Source organism: Psittacula echo (genome assembly GCF_963264785.1).
Source record: "Psittacula echo genome assembly, chromosome: 4".
Taxonomy (NCBI): Eukaryota; Metazoa; Chordata; class Aves; order Psittaciformes; family Psittacidae; genus Psittacula; species Psittacula echo.
In genome coordinates this window covers 101,797,881-101,822,119 of record NC_137738.1, presented here as the reverse complement: position 1 = coordinate 101,822,119, position 24,239 = coordinate 101,797,881, and the positions used below count along the sequence as shown (strand labels likewise).

Here is a 24,239-nt window from a genome sequence, read left to right as displayed (position 1 = left end):
CCATGTCACCGACAAAGATGTTGAACAAGACCGGTCCCAACACCGATCCCTGAGGGACACCACTCGTTACCGGTCTCCAGCCGGACATTGAGCCATTGACCACAACTCTTTTGCGTGCAGCCATCCATCCAGTTCTTTATCCACCGAGTGGTCCACCCATCAAATTGATGTCTCTCCAATTTAGAGACAAGGATGTCATGTGGGACAGTGTCGAGCGCTTTGCACAAGTCCAGGTAGATGACGTCGACTGCTCTGCCCCTGTCCATCAGTTCTGTAGCCCCATCATAGAAGGCCACCAAATTGGTCAGGCAGGATTTCCCCTTAGTGAAGCCATGCTGGCTGTCACCAACCACCTCCTTGTTTTTCATGTGCCTTAGCATGTCTTCCAGGAGAATCTGCTCCAAGAGTTTGCCAGGCACAGAGGTGAGACTGACTGGTCTGTAATTCTCCGGGTCATCCATTTTCCCCTTCTTGAAAATGGGGGTTATATTTCCCTTCTTCCAGTCGTCGGGAACTTCACCTGACTGCCATGGTTTTTCAAATATGATGGACAGTGGCTTAGCAACTTCATTCGCCAGCTCCTTCAGGACCCGCGAATGGATTTCATCAGGTCCCACGGACTTGTGTACGTTTAGGTTCTTAAGATGGTCTCAAACCAGATCCTCTCCTACAGTGGGTCTAGGGTCTTCGTTCTCACAGTCCCTGCATCCGCCTTCCAAGACTTTGGTGGTGTGGTCAGAGACTTTGCCAGTGAAGACCGAGGCAAAGAAGTCATTAAGAACCCCAGCCTTCTCCAAATCCCAGGTAGCCAGTTCTCCCGATATCTTCCGGAGGGGGCCTACATTGTCCCTAGTCTGTCTTTTATTCGCTATGTACCTATAGAATCCCTTCCTATTATCCTGAACATCCCTAGCAAAGTTCAATTCTAACTGAGCCTTAGCTTTCCTCACCTGGTCTCTAGCTTCCTGGACAACATCCCTGTATTCTTCCCAGGCCGCCTGTCCCTGCTTCCACCTTCTAGAAGCCTCTTTTTTCCTTTGAATTTTCCTGAGCAGCTCCTTATCCATCCAAGGAGGTCTAGTTTGAAGTAACAGAACTTTTATGGAATTCAAGTCAGTCCAATTAAATAATTTTTCTATTTAGAACAAAACCGGGGAATCTCAAACCCATCTTTCATTTAACAATGCAAAAGAAGTACAACCCCAACAATCATCCATTTGCATAGGTAGCACAGACTAGCCAGCACTCATTGAAGTCTTACTAGAGACTCTAGTTCCATTCACAAACCCACATGCTACTTGGCAAACACAGAACAAAATATTTAATCTTTATGTTGATATCTCCTTTAGCAAAACATGGAATATTTTGTTATAGATTTTATGCCTCAAGTACATGAAAACCAAAATAATCAATTTGGTTGGAAATGGGGTAGGGGGAGTGAGGGGAAGAGGAGAAAAACCTCAGTTTTCAAATAAGGATTTTCAACGTCTTTGAAACTTGGCCACATGCAGTTACTGTCTCAGTTCAGGACACAGGCAGATACATAGTATGAAGCCAACTACACCTGTCTAAGCCACTATTCTGTATGGTAATCTCCACAAAAACTGAAGTTTTTGTGCAACAAGGCTATAAAAGTGGATTTCTATCCTAATGAGCTAGGTAGTTTAACATCACAATCTCTAAGACACTTGTAGCAGCACAAGAGAGGCAGAAACCCTCTCTACCACTAGTACTAACAGTTCCTTCAGAACTCTCTTTGAGGCACTTCATATACAGTATGCACCAGACTACCTCATTTCTATCTTCTCACACATGCACCTACCACCATGTGAAGACCTGACAGAATATTACACTGCAGATCTTGTGATAAAAGTTAAATCCTGAAGATACTGAAGGTTTACAAGTTAGGTAAGAGTTCAAATGTGAGCTTCCCTGAACATCTGTTGCCTAAAGTTACTGTGAGAAGAATGCAAACTGCAGCAGCTTACTCTAAAATGTAAGTGAAACAATTGGTTCAGTCTCACTGTCCAAAGTGCAAAAATAAATACTATTTGTTCCTTAAAAGGTGCTGTCAGCAGTAATTTAGTCTCACTGTTCCACTTAAATATACTCACTAAAGAACTTAGAAGCTTTCTACCTAAGAAAATTCTAAGGATTACCTGTTCTACAGTTACCTCTGCTACATTATAGCCAGTCTCTGACCACCAAATTTAGTTAAAAATACTTCTATTACAGCAAATGATAGCACAGCACAAATTTTGCTCACTAAGAGCACAGTACGGAAGGATGAGAGTGCCTCCAGATATTGCTGGTTACATTTTTGGTTTTGTCTAGTTCCACCTGCATGCAGGTTTTGGCCAGTTAAAAGCTAATTTGATCATGTACTTTTGATAGTGTTTTTTTGCTCATTCTTGCGCTGTCCATTGGGTGTAGCAGCAGTTTTATAGTCATTGTCAGGTGTTTTCATCACTAAGAACCTGAAAGGTTCAGTTGTTTTCCTAAGTCTCTGAACAACAACTGCATTTTGCAACTTTGCTTCCTCTAGCGTGAGCGTCTCATCTCGCAGCTCTTGAAATGGCAGCGAAGTGGTCAGCGTAAAGGGGACGCTTCCCTCTGATCCTTGATACTTTGTTATGAAGTCTCTGACATGGCTTATTCTGAGAAGAAAGAAAGAGAACTCAGCATTAGAGCAGTCCACTGCCAACACGGACCATATGCACAACACACAGTCACCACAAGAAGAGAATGAGACACCTACTTCATGAAACAGCTAATGGCACAGAAATGGAGGAGTATAGATGGATGGAATCCTAAAGTGCCTGATCCACTTGGGAGGCAACAACCAAGGTTCATCTGCTCTGAGAGCATTCCCAAGGGAAAAAAGGATGAGTATCTTACTCTGAGCACTCAAATGCTTCCCTGTGGCTCAGATGGTTGTTACACAAGCCTACCATTTCTTAACCAGCTGGTGGAGCCCTTACCTGAGGTTTCCCTATCCAAGAGCTAGAATTAAACATGCCTCCGGTGTGTGGTACATGTAGCAGAACCATAACACTAAAAAAAAAAAAAAGTTTTCAAAAATTGTCTGGATAGCTTATCTGGATCTAAATACAGTCTCCTTCAACCCAAGCAGGTGCATCAGTGAATTCACTACAGATTCAAGCTGCCTCTTGTGAAGAACCTTGCAAAAAGTGAGCAAGACCAAGGTTTTGCTACGGAAGAGTCAGGATTGACCAATTTGATTAGAAAACGAAGATGACAGGAAACATCTATACCAGTAAAATAAACATATTGTCAATGGTCATTCCCTCATCCTGAGGCCAGCTGGCAGCCTCCTGCTACTGAAAAATCATTAAACTCATCCTTCCTCTCCCCCATGCACAGGGTAGCCAATGGGGTTTACTGCATCTTGGAATACTCAGGGACCTGGGCTAAGATCCAAACCAAGCCTAGATATCACTTGAGAAAGTGCTAGTTGGCTTGGGCAAAACCATCCTAACAGGCAGCAGAGACGACCTTCATGGCTTAGCCACACTTACTAGGACAGATATGGCCAGGTTTTAATTCCTGTGCATGCAGGCCTCCATCAAGAGACAGCACTTGGTCTTATAGGCCTAAAGCCTGAAAAACCTGAAGCAGGAATAGATTTTGGTTTTGACATTTACAGGTGTCTACACACATGATATCAAAGTTGCAGCTCAGGCAATTGGCTGCCAGCTACCTGCTTTAGGATGGACAAGTTCCTGACCAGGCTCCATAGCCGATGCTCCAGGGTTACACTAGCTTCACAACTGCTCAAGGAAGAACACAGCTCAACTTAAAGACAGTGCTAGGTGTGCTGTTCCTACAGCACTGCTCTGCTGGCTGCTTTACTCTCACGTCTCCTCGACTCCCCATATTACAGCCCCAAGGCTGTAACCTCAATCTTTCACCAGGAACCAAGTCTTACCTAAAGTAGTAGTTACTGAGGCACATACACACTCTATCTGTAAAAGGGTAGAAGTAATCTATGTACCCAGGCACTGCAATATATATTATATATGCTACAGGTTATTGACCTATAGTTTAATTAACAAAGAGTTGACTGTTTTCTGCTTCTCCATGGAAAGGAGTGCTACACATACAATCGTAATGCTTAAGGCTTTGGACTCTAAAAGGGTTTCCTCCTATTTCTCTTTAGGTCATACTCAAATACTGTCTGTAGCACAAATATGCTGATCTTGTGATGAAAGGATAGGTTATGATGGAGTATTTATTTCAAACTACTTCAAAAAGAGCATCACATTGGTAAGGTTGTTGTTCTGCTTATCTCACTTTTTTTTTTTTCTCCTCCAAAAGCACTTAGCAGCTGTTCAAACTGCTATTTACCATGAAGACAAAAAGCTTCTAAATATACTTAAATGTGTGAAACCTGAAATAATTAAGATATTAAGCCCTTCAGTGAAGTATTTATAGCTGAAATAGCAGTTCATCCTTTAGCAGTACATCGCAACAGTGTTTTAGTTCATACCTTATGCCACTAGCAGTAATAAATTAGTACAAGTTAAAAAAAGTTACAGCCATTAACCTTCAGCTGCTGAGCTTTTCTTCTGACCAGCCACAAAGACACGCACAGTTTACCTTGACAGCAGCCTGGGTTGTGTTAGACCTATGATCACTTCTAAATTGCTTCACAGAGAAGCACAGGAAACATATCCTTTCTCTGATGTGACTGTCTAGTACTGGAGTAATTTCTTTAATTACAAATTTGAGAAAGGTCTCTAAAGACAGCAGATCTACAATTTAAACAGTTAATCCTACTTTCTCAAAGCTCCTGCAGACATATGCTGTGCCAACACTTTCTTATGTAATTCCCATTTATAAGCCTCTTTGAGAGCTGGAAATTTTACCAATTAAGAATTAAACACACTGCATACATTCTACTGTGTCCATGTTGATGTGCCAGTGATGAACCTCCGCTGCCTAGTGCGCTGACTTTGGCCCTCCCAGGATGTTTCTGTGGCTTAACCCTAGAGTAATACCCTCCAGCTCCTACCTGTGGTGTTGTCTGTGCCCACTGATTAGCAGGCTTTTTGCTAAGCAATTTGCTCCAGGTGTAGTCATTCTGTGAGAGATCTGTAATCTTCAAAAGCTGTTTCCTCTAGTAATGAGCAATACATACACCTTAACTTCCACTAACCTACCAACAACTCCTAGAGTTGCCTCAGATTTTCATTAATGCTCAGTTACGTGCTGTCTATTAACATCGGTTCACATGTCTCTTACGCTCCTCTCATCAGCTAAAAGATTTCTTAACATCTGAAAGGCGGTTTTCTAGATGGAGCTGAACAGCAGTCCAGTGTTACGTGAACGGAGGAGGTAAGATGATTCAAAGAAATTAAAGAGACTTTTCATGCCTACAGGCATAAGACAAGCAGGTCAGATGCAAATGCTTATGACAGTGCTAAAATAAATCTTACCTGTGAGAAACATTGAATTTCTGAATTATCCTTTCTCCATCAGCTAACCAGATCTGGATGTTAGTGATAGGCTCCAAATTGTTTAAGGGTACTAAAGGGAGATGCCTTTTGTTGTCAGGTCCTTGATGATCATCTCTTACTTTGGAGATTATCCTTGGAGTAGCACTGAAAAGAAAAGCCAGATAAGGTTATGCTTCTGTGTACATACGTGAGCTTGAACCTCCCTCCAGATCTTTGCTTCTGGAGCTTTCTGCCCTGTTCAGGGTGCATTGATGACTTCTAACAAATGTAGGAATACCGACATAAATGTCAGCTTTTCTGTTAAACTGTATGCCAATACTTTATCTTGAAGACTTCAACGTGCTAAAGAATTTCAGTTTGCTCATGTTAAACATTTTTACAAGATGGAAGGGAACTTAAATATCAAAGGATTAAATAGGAATACGCAGAAGATAAAACAGTCTGAACATTCCTCGTGCGTTTTTTGTACTCTAATCACACAGGTGAAACTTTAAGGTGTTTGAGTATTGAATTTGCATACTCAATGTTAATTTTCACTGTAATGTGATTACAGTAATTCTATTTAAGTGAATGCTGTTAGCCTCGATTTAGACCCTAGTAGCATCTATTTCAGCTTAGAAGCATTACTCATCTACCAGAGAAACTGAGTTCATGTGAAAAATCCAGCCTGATGCACACAGCATTGCATTTTGGGTTTTTTCTAAGTCACTACCACAAGGGCAAAGATCCATAAAATGACTTCACAGAATACAGGGACCTCAGTCCAAGTGCGTGGTCTTAAAAACAATAAATTACTGGCAAAAATTTTTATTCTGAAGAAATGCCTAGAGCTTACTGCTGCTTTGAGGACTAGGCTTGTTCAGCATGTACTGTTTAAGTCACCAGAAAGCCTGATCCAACAGGCATATCCTCAGCCCACGTGAGTATAACCAGATGTTTGCTTGCAAAACAATAGCAGCGATTTAAGGAGTTACCATTTCTTCTGAGCTCAGCTGTGGTCACCAACTACACAAACACTTCACAGTGGTTTGCTGAAAAGCTTTCTCTTTGCACAGAAAATTGATGAGATACTGTTTCTTGAGAGAGCAGTTGGTAACCAATGACCACAGAACAAGTCTTAATGCTACACCTGCTTTGCATCCTTATGTTCTTGTACGTGTCTTAGCTTAATCATAAAGCAGAAAAATCACAGCAAATTTATTGCTCAAACAAATATGGCTAAGGACTTGATATATTCAGGCTAATAAAGTCTTGGGCTCAAAAGTCCTGCTCAGTCTGAGGTATTTAAAAAACTTATGACCCACTGCCTAGTTAAGTGCTCTCACTTCCAGGCTATCAGCCAGTAGAGGCACTTTTTATTTCTTCCATTGAAACTCTGCAAAAGGAATGAGAGTCAAGGAATCTCACTCCTAAGTGAGTAGTAAGTGATGTTCACTGCAACGGGAGGCAGATGAGAAGCACAGAATTCTTTTGTGTTACACAGAAATCAGCTGAGGCACAAGAACTTGGCACCAACATATTCCAAGAGGCACATCTGTACAATATCCTGGCGCTCCGAGTACAAGTGACTTACTATCACCCACCTACCTCTACCAATTTACTTATCTCACACCCAGGTTCTGTTCATGCTTGACCCAAATACAAAATAAAACCTAACTGTCCTCCAGATCTGGAAAAAACACTTGAGCACCATCAACACTGTTAAACAGTCTTGGGAGCAGAGCGAAAAACCTCCACAGAAAGTTTGAGCCCTACTTCAGTCCAGCAGCGATCAGCGTTTGCTGTCTAATTGATCGGTTCCTTGGAGCTCAGTTCCAGGTCCAGACACTGAGGCATACGCAGTTGTGTGTGCACCAGCTGACCCCAGTATAGTGGAGGCTGGAGAGGTAGTCAGCCATGCAGCTGCCTTAGCCTGGGCTCAACTACACTGTAGCTTAATCACAGTTGTAGTTCACAGAACTGTTTCAAATGGATACGGATTTTGGTGTTGTTCTCAAACCAACTTCCCTCACAGTCACATCTCAGAATTTGTGGTAGGCACTGAAGAGGATTCTTTCAATAGCATGCATGTCTGAAACTGCAGGCAACATACTAAGTGAATCTGCAAGAGAAAGTCAGAAGATCTATATTCACCAAGGTTTAAAGCATTCCTATACTTATTAACTTTGCTGACACATAAAACCATCTAGTGGTGGGAGTTTTGACCAAAATCACAAAGCAAGAACTGACGTCTCTTATTAGCCTCAGATCAAAGCATTATCACCTCTTTTAAAGGCTTATTTCTGTTATAAGATTATACAAAGAGGATGTAAACTGAAGATTGAAGAGATGTAAGAGGCTCCTGTCAATTAGCTAAAAATACGAATCCCAAGAGTTAGGTATCATACCTTACTGTGACTAATGGTTAAGAAGCTTGGCACACAGTGTTTTACTCTAATGAGGTTATAGAGCAAGGCCACTCTGCTACATGGGATTTCAGTCAATAGTTTAATTAACATGCTTCTGAGGCAGTCCTTAAAATGCATTGATAAGCTGAATAGAAAAGTGTAGTCACAAATCTTGTTATAATCCCAGACTCTTGAATGCAGCTGAATGGTGGTAGACAAACCAGAATATATCTATTAGTTACATGGGTTCAAAAGGTACATTGGAAAATAAGTCTCACTTGTTTCTCCAGTAAAACAAAGAGAGGGATCAAGCTCATGTGAGTTACATCAACCGCCATATTTCTAGTTCCTCCATTTTTCCCCTCTATGAAAAGTTATAATGAGCCACTCAACAGACTGATTCATAGTGGTTCATCTGCCACATAATCCCTCCGCCTGGGAACACTGGCAGAAAATCTATAGACTATTAAAAAAAAAGTGGTTTTGCAAAGCAGAACTTCAACTAGGTCATAAGCTGAAGTAAACTGTTCAGTCATATGTCTCATTTCTGATTAAGTACACAAATGCAACTGTGGGAAGAGAGTAAAACAACGTAAAACTTCTTACAGGTCTCAGCACCACTACTATTTCCTCACAAAACTTTTTGCTGAAAGAGTAGCATATGCAATGGACATTTATTAACATCAGGAAGTGAGCACTAGTTTATTGAACAAGAGCACTTACAGATCACGTTTCCAACATCAGGAAAAGTATTTACTAACCTTTAAAGGAAAGGCTCTGATAGCATAGCACTGACTGGAGCAAGAGTAGATAAAAAAAGGCATTTTATCTAGTCCATAAAGAAAAAAAAAAAAAGCTGTGCAAGTTGTAGGATGTCTCAGTGTACAAGACCAGTCAACTGAAATCCACAGAATAGCATGCTTCCAGAGCCTAACTTGCATTTTGGGAAGCCAGACCATTACTTGCTGTAGGCATGACAGAGCATGACAAGCAATAGAACACCCTCCCATTTAGCAATGGTTAGCAGCAGAAACTCAGTACACTGAAGATAGTTTGCTTTTGCTATACACAGGTCTACTGTTAGATAAGGTTAAGCTCTTGACTCTTGTTTGCTTAGGATTTCAGTGCTACCAAAATCAAGCCCTGCAGCATTTCATCCATCTCTCAAGGGAAGACTTTCCCTATTGACCATATCTACTCAAGCATGCAGCAACTGAATGGACTGTGCTATAGAAACAGATAAATCTGATAAAACAGATAGTTGCTTCTCTGAGGCAGCCTGGAACCACTTATCCTTTACTATTATTAGTCTCTTATTCTGCACATTATTATCTTCTTACCCTGCCTCATCTGTTCCTACCCAGGTCATGCTTTCCCTCAAAGTAAGCACTGGGCCTTAGTAGCAAGACCTTTCTGCTTAATCAGAACAGCTCTTCACCTTAGGTTTTGCAATCTGCCAAGCCACCCAGCAGGTCACTAAGCAGTCCCACCTGTGAAGGCTTCCTGTAGGCTCCTTGTCACTGAATGGGTTCTGTTCCCTAGGCTAAAGTCTGCTCTTACAGACATGCAAGTCTTACACCATATGGGTATGTGAAACAGGTAATTTGGGTGTAGGAAGCAAAAGTCACAAGGATCAAATACATTAATTCCTGTCCTGCCCCTCTGCAACAGCCTTTCAAAATACAGTACTGTCTGGTTATAAATCAAGTCCAGTTTTAGCATTGGCATTAGTGGCTGGCACTTTCCAACCATAAGAGACTCATGGAGTAAAGAAAAGATGATCGCTGTAACACAGTATAATATCTTACTGCAATAAACGTATGGTTAAATATGTGTTAAATATTTTGCAGAGAATGCAAAATAACCTTACTACTTCATTTCCCTTTATAGGATTGTCATACTCCACTCTTCTTGCAAAATGTACTGCACATACATCTTTAAAAGAGATTCTTTTCTCTTAAATCACAGAATAGAACAGTGACAGCCTCTCAGCTGGAAACAGTTTTGCTAATATTGAGACCTTGAATAAAGAAAGCCAACAGCATCCTGGTTGTATTAACCGACAGACAGTAGATTGTCAGAGCCAGTTATGCTCCATGCCGTGCATGTCAGACACACCTAAATACTGCACTCAGATTTGGTACCCAAAATAAGGATAAACTGGAGCAAGTTCCATGGAGGGCCACCAAGATAGCCACAGGCTGGAGCATTTGCTCTGTGAGGAGAGGCTGGGTGAGGAGAGATTGTTCAGCCTGTGGAAGAGATGGTGTTAGGGATGATAAAACCTAACAGCAGCCTGCCAGGGTCTACAGAAGGTCATCCAGAGGAGGGAGCCAAGCTCTTCATGGTGGACATAAATTGAAACAAGAGACGTTCAGACTGGACACAGGAAAAATTTCTTTCCTATGAGGACAGTCCAGCACTGAAGCAGGCTGCACAGCTTCCGCTCATACAGAATTTCAAGGTCCAACTTGATAAAAGCCTGAGCAACCTCATCTGCTCCCACACCTAACCCTGCTTTGAGCAGGAGCTTGGATTAGCGAACTCCAGAGAACACTTCCAACCTGAATTATGAGAACCTTTACCACAGGTATAGCTCCTTTCAGCTACTCAGTCACAGATCACATTAGACTACTCACCTTCCTAATCTGTAACCGTGTCCGCAAAAAGGATGAAACACTGGCTTCTGTGATGACAAATACACTTGATCTTTTTTATCTTCCACTTTCACATCTACTTCCTCTTTATCAAAAACTTTCCGTAGCTCAAAAGGCAGTTCCCTTAAGAAAAAAAACCAAAAAGTCATAAAAAGAGCTGCTACACTGTATATCCCATTTTCAGTATACAAAATAGGTATCTGCAGTCCTTGAAATGCAAATTAACTAAAAAGCAAATAATAAAGACATTATCATGCAAGTTGAATGATGGTTAAATTTACTCAGCAGTTACCACTCCAAAGCACATGATGTGCAGGAACTTCAGTATTGCCATACATCGCTGCAAATGATTCAATTATTTTATCCCCATAATGAAACAAGAAAAAAGACAATTGGCTTTTAAAGAGAAAGAACTGATTTAGACACAAGTTGTTTGATTACAAATAAACATGAATCTCAGCTTTTAAAAATTAGATCATTGCCAATAGCTGCACTTCTAGTGTAGTAATACCACCTCAGTAATGCTTTATTTGCATTAAGCAGAACACAACAATGCCTTTGTCTATGAGCTCTGATGCAGACAGTACATTTTTGGGTGGTGGGGCTCAGCTGGCACAAGGGCTGTACTAAGTGCTCCTCTACCATCAACAATTATTCAAGAATCATCTTGTAATTAGTATGTTCACAAGCAAACAGCGGAAGAAAGGCAGCAAACTTTTGATGCATGCACAGAAAGCAAGCAAAGCACTTTAAACAGTGCAGTTAATTGCTATTACAACTAACACAGGCAATAGCTACAGGGGAGAAATAGTGTAAAAAATAGTGGTTTTGATGGGCTAGCAAAGTATGCAAAATACAAAAACTACAATGGCTTCGTAGTTTCCCATACTTGAAAAGGAATTATTACATTATATTCTCCATAAAATTTTATTTGCCTCTGCATTTGAATGGAGTAAGGAAGCAGACTACAAATTAAAGGCTCAAAATTACACTGGTTTGTATGGTCAACCTGCTTTTTTAAAGTAACATTGCAAACACAAACAAGTAACACAAATCATGCTATCCTGATAACAAGGGGATAACAGTAAGACTGCTATACACAAATGACTGAGATAGCAAGTTTGGACTGGGAAAGCTGTCTGAAATTTAAGACTGATCTTGATGTTATATGGATAAGCTGTGCCCATTTAAGGCTTTTCATCAATAAAAAGGAAACAAAGACCATAAAACCAGAAATGCTAAACCACTTGTGCATTGAGTTTGTTAGCCAAAGTACCATTGATGAGTAGCTCTTACTGGGTACTCTGATTTATTCGTTATTTCATTCTGCACCTGCTGTGCCCCCCACCAACACTCACTTTTATCTATTTCATCAGCAACTGTATGAGTGCTGCAATTGAAAGCTATATTAAACCTGTTGATGTTAAAACAGCCATTAGCACTGCAGGAACTGAGTCAGGCAGCGGCCTGCACTCCTACAGGGATACTGCAGTGCAGCAAAGCCAAGCAGCTATGTAAAAAACTTAGAGCATAAGCTAAGTGCTATCCAAAGCACACTAACTCAGGCTGATTAAGAACACAAAGCTCACCCTTTTTTTATGGAGTCCAAGAACTGCTGGTTTGCAACATCAGTGTAGCTCCTAAGTTCACCATCATTTACTGTAAACCCATTTTTCCAAAGTTTAATGATTACATCAACCTATAAAGTAAGAACAATTCTCATAACACCACTGATGTAAGAACAGCTTGGTATACCCACAGTACCCTATAATTGTAAATCATCCACTGCATGGACTAAAAATACCAAAGGAAGGCTTGCTATAATCTGTTTCAGCTCTGTGCCAGCAGGCAGAACAACTGCAAAGGGGTAAGTGACATTTCTAAATATCTTGTGTCAATCAGAGTTAGAAATAAACCTTCCCCAATCATTTTGCTTCCCTATGTCAGGAACTCCTTCAATTCAGCAGGAAAAAAAAGAAAGAATAAAAAAAAGAGCTGGAATATCCCAGCCAGCTGCAACTCTTCAAGAGCTAATTTGAGAGCACACACATGCCTGGTGTTGGAACACCGGCAACCAGAATAGTCCAGCTGGGGATTTATTTGGGTAAAGCCTTGTTTTAATCATTCAGGAGGATTTTCTGCAAGTAAGACATTGAAATACTTCGTGCAGAAGCTTTTCACTCAGGAAATGCAGCAAGTATCAGAAAATTTACTTTCAGTCATACATTTATGTCACCCTGGAATTCCTGGTATATTCAAAACATTGGTATTAGAGTAATGAAAAAAATTCACAATAGCTTACTAGCTTTGCCAGAAAACATTCGCTACTTTAACTTGTAGCCTTCACAATGGTCACTAAAATTTCTTCAACTTTAACATGGATATATTTGGGATTACATTTTCATATTTATGCATCACACCATTTAAAGAGCATTTGATCATCAAAGGCCTGATCCCTGAAATAACCTTGTCTTGACAGATACTTGGCTGCATGTGAGGTATATAAAGCCAGTACAAATGCAGAATTCACCTCAGCTGGAAATTAGCTTGAACTAGGCTTGATAGTACTTGACAATTTCATCTTTCTTTTTCTTTTTTGCAGTTTAACTTGTTAGAAGATGATTGCTAAATACACTGATGACTGATAGAACACACAGCATGGGCAAACTGCTGAATAAAATACCTTTTCTTTTGGTTGGGTAGTCTGTCAAAAAGGCACACAGCACTCAGCGAAATGAGATTCCTTTAAGTCTTGTGTCTTATGGCACCTATGCATACGGAAGTTCTCATCATGGGAGAGTTCCTCTACAGTAAACCAGTTTGCGAGTTTAACACAGACTAATTATTCCACACCAACTCCGCATTTAGACACTGACAGAAGTACTGCCATGGAACACTATTTCAGAACTGGAATTTCCTGGATCCACTAACATGATTTCCAGTAATGCCCACTGCAAATTTCTCCTTGACGTCTTTGCTCTACATGGCTGTTTCTCCAGCCCCTGACCAGTCTTCCAGGAATAACAGAAAAATATGAAAAAGACAGAATCACTGAGATACAAGCCCATAAACATTTCACTACTACCAAAACTATACAAATGAGAGAGAATAAAAAAAATCTGGGCTATGCCTCTTGATGGAAAAAGCTACAACTTAAACTTCTTATGTAACAGTACTTGTCATGATTCCTTGCACCTCATGATCAGTTCACTCCCCTTACTAATAAAGCAGAATCACCTTAGCCTATGCCAGTTCAAGTCCTAGAACACTAAACCCACTATAAGTAAGAGCCAGAAGCACTGAAGCATAGGCCTGGCTGACTAAGAGATGGGAGATATTCTTTCTGCTGTTTGAATTCCATGTGCATTTACTTATTTATAGATGCACTGGATGAGGCTGCTGGACTTCTAACATGTTTTCTGGGGTACTCCTGGAGTGCTGTTACTTCAAACATGAGTATTTTTTTCTTCTCTGCCTACCTGGTTCTTGACTGTAGTTGGGGGCATACATACAGCACCAACCTTCTGAGCTTCTTCAAAAAGATTATCTACAAAGTAGTCACAGTTTTGTTCGGTACCATTCAAAATCTGATCATCAGTTCCTGATTTACACCTGCAGAACAAAGGCATAAGTAAAAATGAAGCCTTGGAGAACAGGTTAGAAGACAAGCAGTTACCCTAGAAGCTCAGTACCAAGAGGTGTAAAAGGGATGCTTCCCCACACCCAGGTGACTCAGTTGTTACAAAACATCAGGTCAACTCTGTATTGTGCCTTTTCTAGAAACTTCTTACGAATCTCTTACTGCTACTATTTGCATTTCAGAAGCACAAGTTAAAGAATTACAATAGAAAAGGTGAATTCATCTATGCAGAAGCTTCTAAACTTGGTATCAGCGCAAGGAACGCAAGTTAGATGATTCATACTTCTAATTCAGACCCTCAAACACGTAACTGCACACCAGCAAAAGGCCTTCCTTAAAGCATTTCCACTATACAGGCTTGGGTGACTTCCTCTGCCATAAGCTTTGAAAACCACATACAAGAAAACTGCCCAAGGATTTACTTCCCCACTCCTACCTGGACCTCCCCATCACCATCACAGAACCTTCATTGCTGTCCTTGAAAGTACATAAGAGAAACTCAAGAAAAACCAACTCAACACCACTTGAGCACACTGAAGAAATGCAATAGAAGACTTCAGTACTGTGGAGACTGTCGGGTTATTAAAAAAGGTGCATCAATACATCTTTTTGTAGAACACTGTATATGTGACAGCCGTTTCTGTTCGATTTTCATCAATCAAAATGCAGAAATATGCAACCTGAATGAAATAATTATCTTTCAGTTTAGATCCTTTCCATAGTAAGAGGATTATGCAGCTTTTGGTAAACATTGCAGGAGTTGTTCCTATTGGAGATTCAGAAAAGTCTATTTTAAGCAATTCAGAAGAGAAAAAAATCCCAGCTCTTGAAAAATATCCAGTTTTATGTAAAACTGCATTGAATTCAAGGGCAGCAATGCTTACTTGAATGGTAATTGGAGACATTTGCATAGAAAGGAATTGTTTGCAGAGCATCTATGCACCATTACATAAGAAATCCCTACAGATTAACATATTTAAACAAAAGAAAAACTCAACAACCTGAAAGAAGATATTTCAGACATGCTCTGTCCCCAGTTTAGTTTCCTAATGGAACAAAAGAAACTTGAAGTGTTAATCTGGGTATTCACTAATGACTTACCTTGGAAACAGAACTGGAAAACCAAATACCTCCATATCAAATACAGAGATGCACAGCGAGCTAGCATTTTGCAGACTGACTTTCTACTTTAAATAAAAATATTTATGCAGCCTTTTCCATCTCGAAAACATTGCAGGTATGTCAAAAATCTTTTAGCAAAACAATTTTTTTAAAACTTCAATGTATGTGGAGCAGGTGGATATAAAAAACTAACATAAAGTTTGAAAAGTCACGGCAGGACACTCAAACAGCAATAGCAAAGGAAGAGGAAAAAGGGGGTGGGAGGAACTGGCACCTACCATTCTTTCTTGACAGTTTTGATATTGTCCATGTCTTTCATTCTGGTGCTTCACCTAATTATGGAAAGAAGATGGTTTAGAAAACCACCGAACTATACAATTATACAAAATGCCCAGCACACTCTGCACCCTTTTGTAGCTGAAACACTATAGATTTTCCTGTGTTGATAGTACATTTAACCAGAAACCTCCAAATGCCCCCCACCAAGTCTCCAGATGGTTCTTTGTTTTCCTGCAGCTTCTAATTTAATGACACATGAACCACGCATCTGTTTCAGATATTCAAAAGGAAGGTTACTTTTTCAGAAATGTACAAAATAAATTCCATAATAATAATGTGAACTGAAAATACATGCCCTTACTTATGCTAAGCAAAAATATCATATGCCTTTTCTGAGCCACATGATTTTAAACACCACTGATTTTTCACACACTGAGACAGTTGCAGAAAAACTGCATTGCCACTGCAGGCATTCTAATGACCTTCATCTCGATAGTGTGTGTTACCAAAAGGTGCAAGATTTGTTAGGTTCTGCTTCCTACCATACCTCAACATATTGGTGCAGCATCCCAGAAACTGTGAATTTCTGGTCTCCCATTTAGCTGGAAGGGAAATCTGGATTTGCAAGTACTAAATATACTACAGGATTAGTCTGCAGAGTCAAAGAAATGCAGAATGCCATACTGATCTCATTATACTCAGTTCTGAGCTCTCTGAAAAAAAGTTACAGGAAGTCACAGAAAGTCAGAGACAGACTCCCACCCCCCCCAAAAAAAAAAAAAAAAAAAAATCCATACAGAAAACCCAGAATCACTCTAAAATTAGAAAAAGCCCTATAAATCTTAAACTGCAGCTGTGTTTAAAGAGTTACTCCTGAAGACTGCCGAGTACAGGTTACACAGATGATGTTCTGCTCCTGGCATGTTTGGAATGAAGTCATGACATTCTGCATAAGTCTTAGATAGTGCCAAAGTGAGCAGTAACGGCCACTGTTCTCCTGAAAAGCACAGTGAGACTAAAATAATTTTTTAGTGGTCTTGACACCTAATTAAAGAAGATGAAGAAGTTGGGGGAAACAATATTCACTGCAGCACTAACAAGAAAAGCCATTCAGTTATTTGGTACTAATTCATGTTTCTCGGGAGGTTGATACCGGTTAAATCCTTGTGAGACACCTTCTGTAGGAATGTATTATATAATCAGCCTTCAGGAAACCCCCAAGATGGCCAAATAGATTCAGTCAATAAATATGTTCATAACAGGTTTTAACATAACCAATGCTCTTATACATTAGGTCAAAACATTATTCTAAGCACACCTTTGATAAGTCACACAAGATAAGGTACAGTCATCTCCCCTGAATGTTCTGCCAGAACATTACATTTACGAGGCTGTGCTGGTATGTTATGACTTTATAGGCATATCTGATCATTGTACTTGGAAATTTGTACCTGCGCTTGGAAAAAAGAACTTTCAGTATCAAGTAAGTATAGTGAATATATGTGCTTAAAAAAAATACCATTTTTCAATCTGCTCTCAAATTAAGTTTTAACACACTTTAGCACAAAGTACTTTTTGTGTTAATGTGCTTATCTTCTTATCTTTCACTATTCAACAGAGTACTCCCCAAAGCAACAAGAGCCACCTCCAGCCATCTGCTTTTGTTGATTCTCTGTGACATGTCATCAGAGCTGTTAAAGAGAGGCAGACACAATGAAGCAGCTCTTCAAATTAATTCTTTTGCTACATTAGGCTGGCCTCAAATGTGCATGAACAGTATTCATAACTGGTCAGCTGTGAAATTTGCTGTTCCTTCTAAAGTACAACAGCAATTACACTTAGAAGAAACATTTGTGTTAATGTATCAAGGTAAAGAAATCACCCTACACAGCATACTGACGTTTATTATGACCAAAAAGCCATTAGGAGATAATGATCAGACTGCATTGCAAGCACTTCAGCAAGCCAACCCAACTAGCACATCCAACCTCTCCTGCCAACTTCTGACAGTCATCCTTAGCTGACACTTGAAACATTAAGAGTTTTGGTACGTAGTTTTTGGGTAATAAAAAGTATCACAGATTGGAACTTTCTGCATTTTAAATTTAATCTCTGGGGGTGGAAGCAGCAGAAGCTAGCAGCAGCCCACCAGAGCCACATCTAGTAACTGTGGGAGGATACTCCTGGCCTTTCCCAGCTCAGATTGGGTTCTCCAGCTCAAAAGGCTCTCCACCAGCCGAAGCTCCAGTCCTGCAACTGGCTCCATGGGGAACAGGCTGCTAACCCAGCAGTGACATTTCATAGATGGTTTTTGGAAACAAGCAGCTCTCACCTACACCGTTACAGACCTATTAGTTTTTGCAGGCATTTTTGCACTCAGTATTTTTCAGCCTATGCATCTGGTTATTTTAATGCAAGAAGAGCAAAACAGAAACTACCTTTGATGCCTTCCTCGGTCTGAAGGACAGGTATAGTCAAGCAAACACACACAGCTCCAGGCCTCATGAAAGCCTGACTTACTATCTCTGGCAGAAAGTGAACTTCCCAAGTTGAAAGCTATTTAGAGCACAGCGCAGTCTACCACTACACCACGTAGAAATCATGACTGAAAACTGCGCCTTACCGTGCGACAAAGAAACAAGCAGCTATAGAGAAACTGCCAGCGCAAATTAAAAGCGAGATAAACATCAAACCTAATGGCCTGAATGTGATCGATACGCCCGGGTAAAACCACAGCACGCCTCCTACCCCCCAGCCGGCTGGAAGGGCTAAGCACTTTTCAAAGAAACCTGCTCACCCCGCGGCTGCCGCACCAACGCTTGCCCGCACTCCCGGTGCCCAGGCCGGGCTTCTTCTGCTCAGCCCAGCCCCGCACGGGGCAACGCTCCGCGCCTCCTGCCAAACCCAGTGTCTAAAGACACCGGTAGCAGCTCACGCCGGCCCCGCGGCAGACAGCGCCTGAAGCATTGCTAGAGACAACCAGACCATAACGCGGCTGTAAAGCGGTGTAAATAGTGCCCCGGGGCGCCGAGAGAGGGACCCGCGTAACAACCCCCTTCGCCCTGCCTGCGCGGAGGGACGTCGCCCTGACGCCTCGCTCCGCGCGGGATGGAACATGGGGCCGCTCGGCGGAGCGGGTCGAAACGGCCAGGAGGAGGCAGCGAGAGGGCTTAGCTCACCCTTCCCGTCAGGGCGGCCGCGGGCAAAGTTTAAACCCGGTCGGAGCGGCAGGAACGCAGCTAGGCGGAACACGCTGCCCCGACCAGCCCGGCCTCTGCCCCGCAGCAACTCACCCGACGGCCGCCAGCACAGCCCCGCACCGACCTCCCCGCCGCGCCAGCTCGGCAGGGTCCCGCCGCACACCGCGCACGCGCGGCCGCCAACGGCCGGGACAGCCACTGCCCCCACCCGGACCGGGCGAGGCCGGGGGGAAAAGCTCCGCCCCCAGCGCCGAGGGGCGGGGCCGCGGCAGCCATGTCGGCGGGTGGGCCGCGGGAGGGCCGTGCCGCGTCGGGAGCGGAGCGCGGGCCCGCACCGGTGGGGATGTGCTAACCCTCCCCTGTCCTCCCGGGAGCGGCAGGGGCTGGCAGAGCTGACGGCCCGCTGCATCCTGGCCCGGCCCTCCTCACCCCTCTGCGGGTCGTTTTCTGAAGGCAGGGGACAAAATTTCCGGACAGGGACCTGGTTCAGCACCGCGGCCGGTGACCCTGAGCAAGGGGCTGCTGTCACCCGTGGAGGCGCGGGTAGACTTCTGTCTGTTAAGTCAATGCGTTCTACTGCCAAGGCAGTTTTTCCCTCCTGGCTGAAGAACAAAAGAGAGTTTATACATCTGTACGTGACGGGCAGCGGACAAAACGCAGCATTCAGCGGGGACTACAATAGCAGAGAATGGGGCCAGTGTCTGTGACAGCCGGCTTGTGCCCACACCTCTGCTCCGGCCTGCCCGGCTGCTCAAGCAGCACAAGCGCGGAGCTGACCCGGCCCTTTGTCCTTCCAGCCGTGCGACGGCAGGAACAGCCGCACACTGAGCCATTTGGCGGTGGAATGCCTCATTATGCTGGAAGGACTAATTAAGGGCGAGTGTTGACATATGTGAAAAGAAGCTTTGCCAAGGCCTTGCACGGAGGACAAAAGAGCAGCGTGGTGGTTGGAAAGCAGAGCCCTCGAGTTCCCCAGGGTACATTAGAAAGGAGAGAAAGAGACAGGATCCTCAGGGAGGCAAGAAGCATTTAGCGGAGTCTCCCTGCACGCTGGGAGCTGTGATTCTGCGGTATGTTGGGCCCTTGGAGAAGTCTCACTTGGCGGGATGGATGGTGGTGCTAGGAGCTATCCAAAGCAAACACCGCGGCAGAGGAGTCAGTGCCTGGGAACATGCACGAACTGGAGCGAAAGCAATGATTCCCTGCAATCCATGGCTTGCACCTGCGTGCTTTTTAATAAGGGTTGGGTTTTTTTCAATGATTAGTGATGCACTGTGAAACATTTAGAATTAACCTAAATTGAACAGCCACAACCAGCTAATTCATATTAATTAATGGGAAATCCACTGCGAATTTACAAGTGTGATCAAAGGTGATACTTCATTGAATGTCATCTTAACGTGGGACCTGTTCCCACAATCCCTTAATTGCAACAATTACAATCACATTCTTCAAAAACACTGAAATAAATTGCTTAGTCTCAAAGTTCAGTAAAGGTGAGTAAAAGAAGTAATATCTGACCCTTGACAGTTTAAATTTCTTCCTCTTTGTAACGTACATCACAACGCACTAAATCTTTAAAAGGCAATTTGGATTAATTGTTAAGTTTTAACTGGATGAGATCTAATCACAGCTCCTGCCTGTGAATCTTCTGGGAAAATAATAAGAAATTTGCCCTTTGTTTTGGTATAAAACACATGAACTCTTTTATTTAAACATACACATTTCTGAGATTCTATTCTCCCTGGATTTGTTTAATGTTTTGAATAAACTGATATTTTTAGATAGAAGGCACTTGTTTGTCACAAGTGTTACTTATGGATTCTATTACATGAAGTTTTGTATGTTTAGAACTTAAAACAACTATCATACCACACCACTGTTGAAAAGTCCAAGTAATTTACAAAGCCCTATGTAAAACTTCAGAAGGTTGTTTTGTATTTTCTGGACTGTTTTATATTACAGTATTTTAAGCACATTGGCTCCATTTCATTAAACACAGAAGTTCAGTAATATGCTTAACTCCTGCTTGGGGGCCCTTCCTGTAAAAAATATAGAGACCCAGAGGTAAGCATGGAGGGAGGCAAGATTGGACTTACCTGGTGTAATGATGCAGGCTTCCCAACTGCAATCATGTATTGATTTAGAAGATTAGGTCTGTTACTGGAAATCATAGTACAGCTGGAGACACGCTGACCTATTACAATAGGCATCAGTGTCCTAGTGAATTTAGTGGTTTCTTAAAAGCTCTTCTAAGTACAGATGTTCTCCCTCAGGACTGAAACTATTGACAAAGCATAGGAGTAAGAAAAATCTTAAGGAAGATGTTACTGTGTCTTCAACTCCTGTATGATGTACAGTTTTTCTAATAAATCAGTTTTTCTTAAAAGCTGAATACTTTCAAGTTGTTACAATTAAGATGTCACTAAAATCCTTTTAGACTGTGTGCATTTGATACAGTTTTTTCTCTGGCAAGAAATAGTACACAAGATGAACAGAAGCAAATGGTCCGTTTCTTACTGGGTGGTGAATAGAAGCAAACAGCCCAGACTGAGTTCACTGATATACTCTACAGGGTATTCATGAGATGAATAAAACAATCTCATGCCCCCTTTGTCAGTAGAGATCAGATGCACTGGTGTGGAAGATAGTAACAACCCCTGAACTTGTTTTATAATGTAGGAGTGAATCTCTGTGTTGATGAAGTGAAGCAGTGTTTTAGCTGTCACCACCCATCCCATCCAGGTCACAGGAGAACCAGGCACATGGTGTATCTAAAAACAAGCAGAAAATTAATTTTGAAGGATAATTTTAAACCATATATTTAACAAGGTTAACCTGTGCCAGAGGAAACCATCAGCTACCTATAATTAAACATCAGCAAGTCAGCTATATTGATTTGCCTTAACTTGAGATAGCAGTCATTGCCTGAAGCCTTTTGTGTGTGCACCCAGAGCTGTAATGGAACAGGAGGAAAATGGGACTGTAAAATAAACAGAATCTGGTTATTCTGTACTTGGCAATTCCATTGACGCAGACGGCACGCTCTTCTGCACAGTGTCCTTTTCCCACATGCTCCTCACAGGAATGTTAAACCTTTCAGGCTGCCACACAGGGAGAAGAAGCTCAAGGAACTGCCGTTTCTGGGAGTTTGCTGTGCAATGGAAAAGTGAGTCACTGTTTTACAGGAGATGTTGGGTGAACCAGCGTTTGTGAAGAGGGTGTTACCTCCATGCAATGAAAGGAGTATCCACACATGCTGCTGGACTCTTGGTCTGTAAATCCACAAGAGAAGTGAATACAGCTTCAGTTTTACAAGCGGAGTGCTTAAAACCATGAAAAATTCAGGATGGCCTAAGCAACTGTTTGAAGCAGGTAACACAGATTTGGAAATAACATAGGATGTGAATTCTCAAAGACACTCTTCAATGAAATTACAACTATGACATGGAAGTGTAGTTTATGAGCTCATTCTTGGATCTGTAACAAGAAAACATACTTCTAAAGTTAAGACTGTGTGTAAGGACCTGGGAGATTGATGGACAAATGATATTTCTGATGGGCTTCTTGTGTTACCTTCATCAAGTCATTCTGCATTCTTATGGTCCTAAAGCTTATCTACAATGTGTTAATAAATGCCTATTTTTATTGTAAGCATTTTAGGACAGAGTCTGTTTCTTACTACGAAGCTATCCATCACCGAGCATAGTAACAGGCTGGAAGTGCTGCTTTCATATGATTAGTGATCATAAACACCAAAGTGAGATGATTTGCCACTTTTGTCCAAGATAGAAGTAATTTACACCCTGAAGGATAGTGAAAAACAGACCCTGCAGATCCCTGGCTTAAAATATCATCAGCCTGTGGGTTTTACACAATTATTAGTATTAGAAAAACTATCTGCTGTAACCTTAGCTGAGTGGGGAAAAATGTTATGGAAGCTAATGGCTGGATGTGATGGAAAAATAACTTTGGAATATTAGGAGGTAACTCTTACAACTCCCATTTAATGCCATCTGAGAAATCTACTCTCTGATCCTGCTTCAAGTTGCACCAATACTATCTATTGTAGTGTGGAAAAGAATCTTCAGATAGCTGTGGTGGTAACAGAATTGAACATTAACTATTTAATTCTAAATTATAATTATTGTACATTTTAAAAATTATCATGGTAGTCTTCAGAAATGAGCTACCTTTAATAAAATTGCAGTAACACTGCAAAATGCCTGCAATGTGGAGTGACTGTATCACCACGTGTTCAAGGCAGTACCAATCCTGACTACTGGACACCAGTTCTTTGGGATTTCCAAACTTATATCCCGTGGGTTTATCTTCCTTCTCAAAGGAGAAACCACACAATCTTAAATTTCCTAACATCCCCTCAGAACAGGACTTGGGGCAGGTTTACAAAAGCAAGATCTCTTGTGAATATTTTTTATTTCAAAATTCAACTGAACCCAGGATAAGTTGACAGCATGACAGAGAGGGGCACAGAAGAGCGTATAAATAGAGTCCTGAAAAGACGATTTGATTTCCATTCTTTGGAATATTATACCTACTCAGAGATACTGCAAAGTAATCTCTGGTAAATTGCCCATGATTGAAGCAAATGATAACTGACTGAATAGACCCCTTTGGTCCTCACTAGGCTGAAAAGCTCTAGAGAAGTTCTGAATATGGGATGAAGGACTTTCTCTTTTGTTATAGCATGTTCCTGATTTCCTTGTAAAATAGGGACATGTGACAACAAAATCTTCCATCTCCAAATATTTTCTGTGTCCTTTATAATACAACTCATGGAGCAAAGGAGCCTTTCCATTCCGGCTATTTTTAATGTCTTTTTCCATTGCTAAGTTCCAGTAAGATTTCATTCCCTGAGTCACGTTTAATGGAGCAGGATTCTTTTGCTCAAGTACTTGTTCATATTTTTCCCATTTCCCAGTGGTGTACCTGCCACAGCAGATATTGTGGCTTCTTAATACATGCTTCAGATATCTTAATGTCTTTTGTGAACAACTAGAGATAAAAGGGTTTTGAACACTGCTGTAAGCTTCAGCATTTGTTATAAATTGTTTCCATTTGAAATACAGTCATTCCCGATGGCATTTGTTTTCAGAAGCATTCAGACATCTGTCTGTAAGACCAAACTACAAATCTTGAACTTGAATCTTACTGGGAATGAGCTCTACAAAATTTTTATGCAATACTTAGTGCAGTGTGGTTCTAGTCCTTCTCCCCTTTGTTTCTTCATTGTCTTTTGTTACTTGGAGTTACTTTTTTTTCACAAATATTTTTCTGCACATACAGATAACAAAAAGTGGGAAGGAGTAAATTCTTAGATTAGTGAATTTATTCTAAATCCACTTCTACAGTAAATAATCTTTCATTATTCAACCACATCTAAATCTCTAAGGATGTGTGGTATAAAAACATGTTCTCTGTATTACAAGCAAAAATTCCAAACAAAACTAACA

At 41.4% G+C, this 24,239-nt stretch overlaps 1 protein-coding gene across 3 annotated transcripts; it reads right to left on the bottom strand.

Moving 5' to 3' along the window:
- Nucleotides 1-444: 444 nt before the first annotated feature.
- Nucleotides 445-18,982, bottom strand: UBXN2A (UBX domain protein 2A). Of its 3 annotated transcripts, none has more exons than XM_080616909.1 (7): nucleotides 18,859-18,982; nucleotides 15,565-15,618; nucleotides 14,004-14,136; nucleotides 12,114-12,223; nucleotides 10,507-10,647; nucleotides 5,460-5,624; nucleotides 445-2,657 (listed from the first exon to the last, which is right to left on the bottom strand). In XM_080616909.1, the coding sequence occupies exons 2-7, from the start codon at nucleotides 15,603-15,605 to the stop codon at nucleotides 2,378-2,380; spliced, it is 870 nt and encodes a 289-aa protein (XP_080473035.1). In that variant the 5' UTR covers nucleotides 15,606-15,618; nucleotides 18,859-18,982; the 3' UTR covers nucleotides 445-2,377. The 3 variants fall into 3 exon arrangements, with proteins under 3 accessions (XP_080473035.1, XP_080473037.1, XP_080473036.1); XM_080616911.1 differs by having other exon boundaries at nucleotides 14,046-14,136; XM_080616910.1 differs by lacking the exons at nucleotides 15,565-15,618; nucleotides 18,859-18,982 and adding an exon at nucleotides 14,601-14,718.
- Between the last annotated feature and the right edge of the window lie 5,257 nt (nucleotides 18,983-24,239).